Here is a 9,647-nt window from a genome sequence, read left to right as displayed (position 1 = left end):
TATTTAGAGAATCTATAAGAAATTACAAAATATAGATAATAAACAAAATATGAAAGATTTGTAAAAAGATTTAATGAATTATGATTATATTGTAATAAATATACAAAATGCTTTAGTTTATAGTAAGCATTTGTAATTTCCATTTAAATTTTGTATCATTATTCATATCTACAAAATAATATCATTAACTTAAAATAAATTTAATTTAACTAATATGTAAATTGAATTAATTATAAAACAGTAAATCAATTTAATAATCAACATTAAAACAATAATCATTGACTATTACTAAACCATAACTCTATGAGATATATATATATATATATATATATATATATATATAATGAATATAATAAACAGATAATACATATAATAACAATAATTGAAAGTATTATACATCAGTGGGTTGTGTTGAGTCAGAAGTTGTATTCCTATTGATAATAGTGTTATTCTTCGGGGTTTGTGTTTGTGGTGTTGTATTACTTGTAATATTGACGTCATGTGAGTCCTGCCAGGGAGTCGTCAACGTTATCATACGCTTTAATAAATTAATTTTTAATTAAATATTATCAATGATTGTAAGATAGATTTTATAACAAACCTCTTTGAAAGTTCCCGGAGTTATCCATATTTGCCACAAAGCCATAATAGGTATGCATAATACAGATGAAGCAGCGATACATAAACCCAATATGTTAGCCCATAATGGATATGTATAGTCGTCATATTTTAGAGGCTCAAAATTGGCCAAACCATAGAATATAATAAACTATAACAAATTATTATAAAATATATTATAATTCATTGATTTTCATTTATATATATATAACTATTTATAAATCAGTTTAATATCAATACAATGATAAAGAAGGGAGCAATAAAACCCCAGCAGAACTTCCACCAAATGTTGATCTCAAAGCCCAACATTGACTTTATATCTTTTGAAAATCTCCGGACGCCTATTGTCATCATTTTATAAAAATTATAAAAAATAATAATAAAATTAGTTTCATTGAAATACCGTAAATCCATGAAACGGCTATAGTTTCAAACAAAACTGCAAATAGTATGGAATAGCCGGCAGCGAAACGATCCAACAAATTAACGATATATGCGCCACCCTTTAGTTGTCGCAGTCATTGTAATCACATAAGAGTGCAATTTTAAATAAAATAATTTATAAATAATTAGTAAATTTAAAGCAATGACTTACTTGAGTACAACTAAGAAGTCCGACAATAAAATACAATGAGAAGAGAATGGCCACAAACTTCTCACGATTTCTCTTTATTATCGGGTATTCATCGCTCAAAGCCGTAATAATGGCTTCACTGCCGCCAAACTAGAAATTCATATAAAATCTGTTTTATAATTTGACATAAAAATGCAATTAAAACTAAAAATTTTTATAAATTTTAATCTAAATTTAATTATAATATAGTTTAATATTGTAATATATAATAACATAATTTTATATTAATTTTATATTAATATAAAATAAAGTTGAGAATCTAAAACAAATCTATAAGAAAATTGTGTCAAACATTTCAATCATTATCATATCTTCACTATTTTAAATAATAATTATTTGTATATTACATTAAATACAGTATTTAATGTATGAAAGTTATAGCTATAATCAATACATGGACTAACATAAAAATACATATAATGTATTAAATGAATTGACTTTAATAAAATGTAGAAAATAACATTGGTTATTATTATAGATTGATAGCTATTTATAATATGTAGAATAATACAATGTATTAATAAAAAATTATTAGTTTTTTATGACATTTTAGATCACTATTTGTTATTGCAGTTAATATATAAAATATATAAAATATATAAAAATTGTTATTATATTCTAATTAAATATTGTTCAAGCTAATTATTTTTATCATATTATGTATTTATATATAGCTAAAATAATTTGTAAATAGCAACAAGAAAAAATACTAATAAATACAAAATAAAATTTATGTGTAACAATTTGTATATAAAAAATAAATAAAATTAATTGAAAGTTTTAAATATTTTATATTTAAAGTAAAGTATTATTATTATTATTATTATTATTATTATTATTATTATTATTATTATTATTATTATTATTATTATTATTATTATTATTATTATTATTATTATTATTATTATTATTATTATTATTATTATTATTATTATTATTATTATTATTATTATTATTATTATTATTATTATTATTATTATTATTATTATTATTATTATTATTATTATTATTATTATTATTATTATTATTATTATTATTATTATTATTATTATTATTATTATTATTATTATTATTATTATTAATTAATTAAAGTATTTGAAATTTAATTAAGTTGAACCATAATCTTACAGAACTGTCGAGACCAAGAGTGAGTAACATTAAGAAGAATATGACGGACCAAATGGGTCCGCCAGGCATTGTTGATATGGCTTCCGGATAAACAATGAACACAAGTCCCGGTCCCTCTGCGGCCACATCTTTAACATCGACTTTCAAACGGTGAGCCATATATCCTAAGACTGCAAATATGACAAAACCGGCCAAAAAACTGGTTAAGCTATTGACAGCACTAGTGAGCAGAGCATCTCTGTGTACGTTATTATGAAATTGATTATAACTGGCAAATGCCAACAATACACCAAATCCCGGACCTAACGAAAAAAATACTTGTGTCGCCGCGTCTACCCATACATTGGCGTTATATAAAGCATTGAAATCGGGAGTCAAATAATATTTGATGCCATCTAACGAACCGGGAAGCATTATACCCCGAATCAATAACATGAATAATACAACATATGGGAACAGGGCTGTGAACCATACAACCTGTTCAACAATTTCATAAATTTTAAATTATATTTCTATATTTAATATAAACATATTTCTCAAACAGTGTATTGATTTGAAAAGTTTTTGTCGTTAATCAATAAATTGATGTAAAAATCATATGACTGTTCATCTCTTTACTATTACTTTACTACTAATCAAACATTTCCTTCCTATCTCTACCACTCTTCCTTTGATTTTTATACAATGCTATTGTTGTTTAGATATAAAGATATAATAGATTTAAACTAATATATGATACTTATTACAGGAAATAATTTAGATAAATAACTTAATTAATACTTAATTAATAATCACTATATATTTTTTAATTCAAAACCAATATACTGTTTAAAAATTAATAAGAAAAATAAAAAATATACCTTTCCTGGAGCATATAGTCAAACATGTAAAAAATTATAAAATTTATAATTGACAATTTATTTGATACAACTTTTTAAATCATTTAAAAATTTATTTAAATATGTTATCTGTATTTTAATTATATTATTGACTAATTGATAACTTTTAAAGGTATAAAATCTCGATTGAGAGTAATAATATCAATTAGTGTTGTGAAAGACAAAATATAGATCCAGTATAAATTTTTAAAAAGTAAAAAGACAGTAGTTAATAATTATAAAATATACTGTAAATATTATAAGATATGTATTTTAAATATAAGTTGCATTTAATACAGCAAAGTAATGATAAAACTTACTAATGATATATATTATACAGTATAAAGTAAGAAGTTTAATATTGTAATAACTTTTATTATATATAAATATATATAGTTATAATTAACAAATATTTATTACTATTTTGGTAATTATTCATATTTATTTGTGATAATTAAGATAACTTAATTTATAAAAATAAACTCACTTTTTCTATTTTTTGTTATAATTTTATTTAAATATCAAAATTTTCTATTAAAGATATCCACAAACAAACTCTTTATTAGTAATAAAAATTATTATTTAAATATTTCTATATACAATATATGTATTAATACTACATATTATGTATATAATTTATATAGATAAATTATAACTTTATATTAATTTTTATTTAAAATACTATTATAATTATTATAAATACACTAGTATCATAATGTAATGTACTATAAAAATATCAAATTTTTATTACAATAAAAAGTTTAGACAATAAAATTATTTTAATTTACACTAGTACAGTATTATACCAGTTTTATAAGCTATAAATAAATTTATATATATTTATACTATACAGTACAATACATATATATATATATACCTACAAAAGCATATTATCTAATAAATTTTAGTGTAAAATGTAAGCATTTATAGAGAAAACTAAATTTAATGTCTGCTGTTTGATATGTAGTTCCCTTGAGTTGAATCATAAGAAAGTTATAACTTATACTATAAGTGGTGATCACTGGACCATACTTTTACATTACACTAAGTATTGTCGTTAATCATCGCAAGACATTTGCAATGACCACTACTTATATATTCAACAAATTTATATACTATTCTATTATAATGGTATCATAATTCAAAAATTTCTATATAAATATCTTGAATGTAAGATTTTAAACTAGAAATAGCTTATAAAAATACAAATTTTTTATTTATTAATTGTTTAATACATCATTATCTAGTATTTTTTATCAATCATAAATCACATTAGCCATAAATCACTCAATAATAAAAATTGTAAAAAACTTTAAAGTTATTAGAAAAACAAACCTGAAGTTGAGATGCCTTTCCAAAGACTAAATATAAACAAAAACAATATTAAATAAATAGAGAATTAGAGAAATAATGTAACTATTTATACCTGAAATAGCAGATAATATAAACGGCAAACAAACTTAAGGCAATCTCATATCTGATTGAACCCAAATGATTAATACCAGAACTTAAGTGAAACTGAAGAAATCCACGGCTATATATATATATATATATATATATATATATATATATATATATATGTATATATAATTATAGTTTAATAAATGAGATTATATTATATGGTTATAAAAATTAATTAATTTTTAGAATATGTATAATTAATATATTATTTCGTACAAACATTTAAAATCATTGCAATTATTATTACAATATTATATAAGAATCGTAAAAATATCGAAGAAAACTATATTCGTATATATTTATAGTTTATTACTGTATATGCAATGCATTGCAATGTCTATATGTGTTTGTGTTTGTTATGATTGAATAATTCACTTAATGAAAGAATACGAAAATTGAGAGTTAAGTGAAGTAATTGATGGAAAGTAAGGCATCCAAGAAATTGGTTGTTGTCATCATATTTATTGATAATACAACCATTGGGTATACACATAGATATCGGCATATATTGACATATATTGCCTTTACTTTGACAAATGGTTTGCTTTCATTTTGCACTACATTTTTGCCACTTTCTCTTCGTAACTGTAATTGTACTGAACTTTTCGTTAATTGAAATGTCTCTTCAATCTCTATTTAATGTATGTATAAGTTTTGATTTAACACTATATTATTTATTTATTGTTTTTGTTACTTATAATGTATAGATTGATGCTATTATATAATTAATTATTAATTAAATACAATTAATGAAACTAGTTTTAAATAACAAGACAAGAATCAAAAAACAAATGTTAAATATATAAAACAACTATAAATACGATTCATTAAATTGACAAATAAAGTTTTATTTGAGTTTACAACATTTGTACACAAATAAATAATCAAATTATACAATAAATTAATCATCAAATAATTTATTAATAAATAAAAGAGTATTTTAATTAATAAAGAATATTATCAATAGTTTTAATAATAAATTAATATTATATTACAGTGTATTACCTAATTTACCAAATATTTTATATTAAATGAGTAAATAGTAGTACCAAAAATCTTACTAATAAATTTATACTAATGTATTTGTACCGTATATAGTATAATATCTCATGATTTGTTATATTAATTATTAGAAAACAATATTTAAAAAGAGTATATATTATCAATTGTTTGTTATCACTAAAAATCAACATCATTTCATAATACCATCTAATAAATTATATAATTAATTTATAATCTATACCAAAAATGCATAATTTCTTATTTTTCTTATAAATTTACAGTATTATACAGCATCTACTTTTTGTATACAATAATTTATTCAAAATTTAGTATAATTTATATTTACTACAATCAAGAATTTTAATATTGAATTATTAAATATTTAAAATATATAATTCAAAATTACTATAGCAAAGCTATCTGTGCATAAGTTAATAAAAATTTATTAAAACTATGTAAGTTTTGAAAAGATATTTTTTAATGTTTATGGAAATCATATGTGAATAAAATTTTAATAAAACTTATAATTAGAGTTATATATCGTATAAATAGAAATATTGAATTAAAATGATTACATACTTGAAGTACTCGAGAGCCGGAGATTTTCTCTTTGAATGAAAATCTGGTGAAATAGTTGTTGAAGTGTTGCCTATTATAGGAATGGGTTCGTTGTCTGTGAGAAATTCATAGCAGTCGGGAGTGTTCCACGACTGATGACATTTAGTCCACGGAAGTGATGTCCGAAAAGAGGTCAATAAAAAGTGTAGGGCCCACGCAATTATTACATTGTAGTAAAAATCTACATAAAATGCTATCAAAACAACTGAATAGCCAACACCTAAAATATAATTTTATTTTTAATTTATTTTTTAATTATTTATTTTTTAATATTTTAGTTCTTTGTCTATTAATTTAGGTAATTATGATATAAAATTATATATGTAGTAATAGCAACAAGTAATATTTATATATATATATATATCAAGTATTATATTAATATAAATAATACTTTATTTAGTGCATATAAACTATCGATATTATTTGAAAAAATTGATAATAAGTAATTTTGCAATAACTACCGTATAATTACTTAAATACTGGTATTTAGTTATTATATTTTAATTAATTATGTATAAATCATATTTAAAAATCATACGTTTTATATTTTTTTTATTTTAAATATATTTATATAAATCCAATTGTTTTATAATGACAATAATGTAGACTCTATAGGATTTTTAGTATATTTATTTTTATAAACATTATCGATATTAAAGTTTGTATAATATTGTATGTATTTTACAAAATGTTTCTAATTCTTAATTTTGTAAATTTTTAATTTGAATTTAATATTAATAGATATTATTTGTTTCACTTTTACTGAGCATTTGTTATAATTGAATGCAATTCTATATGATTTAGTTATACTGTATTATAACTACTGGAAACCTAACCGAAACAAACTCGTATTAATTAAATTGTCTACACATTTGGTGTAATGCAATAACATTGCAATAAATAGATTCAATGAAATGATTAATTAATTAATTTTAGGCACAGATTGTATCGATTGTACAAACAATTAAAAAGAAATGTTTCCTTTACTCAATAAAATTTCTATAAAGTTACTCTGAAATATTTTTTAAAAATGTTAAATGTAAAAACTTTTTTATTATACAGGTACTATGGGATTTCCATGTAATGTACTTAGTGATGTTCCGATTGCAAAATGCGTAATTTTATTGCTTGGCAATTGCGTGAAATTGTCACAATTGCAAAAATAAATTTACAAAATGGCATGTAACATGGCACCATCTATAATTATTAAAAATAACATGGTTTAAATAGTAAAACAAAATGTATAAAAACATTGATTATTTATAAAAAATAATTATTTTGACAATAAATGTTACTATCTAAAATACAAGTTATTAATGCTAAAAAATAAGCAAAGAATCTTAATCTATAATCAAACAATTTTTAACATTGTTAATGTTAATTTTTATATAATCCCTCATACGCGCAATTCCGGCAATGGAAAATTGAATTGCGAAAAATTGCAACACTAAATGTAATACTAAATGTAATACTAAATGTAATACTAAATGCAATACTAAATGCAATATATAGTAATTAGTGGTTTAATACTGTTATTTAACGCGATTGCAACAAACGTGTGCCGTCGGCACAAATCCATGTATACCTTTGAATACAAAAGTGTGTCCATAGAGTAAATAAACAAATATTGATAATAAATGTTATGACTTTATGATACAAAAATGAAAATTTAAGACAATCGTACAAAATATGTAAAAATACGTATAATTAAATTATCAACTTAAAAATTATCTGACTAATATACCTTTATAAAAATATCTTAATTATAGTTATTTTTGGTAATTTAATTTTTTTTAACATTTTAACTTTTAACTAACTATTGATCGAATTATATATATTTATAAATTTAATAAATATTTATTTAAATATAATTTAATTATTCTTAATACAGTTTTTCTATTTAATAGAATTTAAAATTCTATGACATTCATCAGTATTTTACAATACAATTAATTTCAATATATATATATATGTATTTCAAAATAATTAATTAAATATATTAGTAAAGTGTCAAATTATTGGCATATTTTGATATATAATAAACAATAAAAACAACAAAAATACTGAAACCTTTAAAAAGTGGTACAATTCTTCCCCAGCAAGTGATGGCTCCTTTACGATGGTATTGTCCTAACGCTAATTCCATGAAAAATAGAGGAATGCCTCCAACGGCAAGCATTATAACATAAGGTATAAGAAAGGCTCCTAAAATCAATACAATTTATTAGTCAATTAGAGATATTTTTTTTAGTTTTGGCTAAAATTTATTCTAACTAATTGACACATAAACATAATTGAGCACTAATTGAAAAAATATTTAAGTGTCATCAGCAAAACAATCTGTTGGTGACATATCATCTATTATTTTCAATTCACTAATCATTTAACTAAAAACTTGTTTTTATACAAAATACTATAAAAGGATTAAAAATTGATTGAAAAACTATGAAACATTTAATTATTCAATTATTATTGATTAAATTTAACTTTATTAAAAACATAATTATTAATTTCTAATAATAAAACTTAGGTTAGAAAAAAATGTTATAAAGTAAATTTGCCATTAGACAAATAATAAATTAAATAATTAAATTTAAAAGATTATCAATCACTTAAAATAAAATAAACTAACTAAAATATACTATCATTATAATTGTTTTAACAATAAGTATTAATTTGTTATTTAAACATTAGATGTTAACTTAACTAAATAACACAATTTGTATGACAATTAACAACTATAGTGATAATAATAAATATAATGACAATCACATACCGCCTCCGTTTTTGAAGCACAAGTAAGGAAATCTCCAGACTTTTGAAAAGTAAATTCAATTTATAAATGATTGAATTAATTACAATATTATACCGTTTGAGAGGTCGACAGCAAATCCAATGACGGACAACAAAAAGTCAACTTTTTTATTCCAAGTCTCGCGATCTGATTCATTGGTCATCGTTGGTCTCAAACCATTGTCTGAGTCAACTATGCTTTTGTTGGTAATGTTTTTTGCCATTTCATTATGTGTGAAGTTCATAATGGGTGTAGATATTGATTGGGGAAATGATGGTATCTTATCATCAATAGGAAGATTCATCTGAGACGATGAGTTAGAGTTAACCACATTTGACGACGAACTTTGCATCTCATTTGTACTCAAATTATTCATTTCTTGCATATTTGTAACACAGTTTTAACTTAAATGTTGTTTTCATTGAGAAATGTATTAAAGTTATTGATAAAAATAATAATAATTGAATAATAATTAATATTGAGAAAAGTTTGAAAGTATTTGATCAGTTTTGAA

The 9,647-nt window shown here is 21.4% G+C and overlaps 1 protein-coding gene across 1 annotated transcript; it reads right to left on the bottom strand.

Annotated features, from left to right (window-relative positions):
- Window positions 1-391: 391 nt before the first annotated feature.
- LOC128966400 (sodium-dependent dopamine transporter-like) lies at window positions 392-9,482 on the bottom strand. Its single transcript, XM_054313249.1, has 13 exons — window positions 9,209-9,482; window positions 9,116-9,154; window positions 8,410-8,544; window positions 6,301-6,559; window positions 4,685-4,792; window positions 4,594-4,619; window positions 3,241-3,245; window positions 2,381-2,857; window positions 1,214-1,342; window positions 1,022-1,121; window positions 859-959; window positions 602-769; window positions 392-538 (listed from the first exon to the last, which is right to left on the bottom strand). The coding sequence occupies exons 1-13, from the start codon at window positions 9,435-9,437 to the stop codon at window positions 392-394; spliced, it is 1,923 nt and encodes a 640-aa protein (XP_054169224.1). The 5' UTR covers window positions 9,438-9,482.
- Window positions 9,483-9,647: the final 165 nt, after the last annotated feature.

Source organism: Oppia nitens, unplaced genomic scaffold, assembly GCF_028296485.1.
Source record: "Oppia nitens isolate AA-2021 unplaced genomic scaffold, nextdenovo-longstitch-racon4-pilon3 scaffold1_pilon_pilon_pilon, whole genome shotgun sequence".
Taxonomy (NCBI): domain Eukaryota; kingdom Metazoa; phylum Arthropoda; class Arachnida; order Sarcoptiformes; family Oppiidae; genus Oppia; species Oppia nitens.
The sequence above is the reverse complement of the archived record's forward strand: the minus strand, read 5'-3'. Positions and strand labels throughout refer to the sequence as shown.

Bases quoted from the DNA above. Each gene is read 5' to 3' on its own strand.
- LOC128966400 (XM_054313249.1), bottom strand. From the start codon at position 9,437: ATGAATCTTCCTATTGATGATAAGATACCATCATTTCCCCAATCAATA. The intron at 4,793-6,300 runs GTATGTAATCAT...ATATATATATAG, and splicing joins CCGGCTCTCGAGTACTTCAA to CCGTGGATTTCTTCAGTTTC. The intron at 1,122-1,213 runs GTAAGTCATTGC...CGACAACTAAAG, and splicing joins GACTTCTTAGTTGTACTCAA to GGTGGCGCATATATCGTTAA.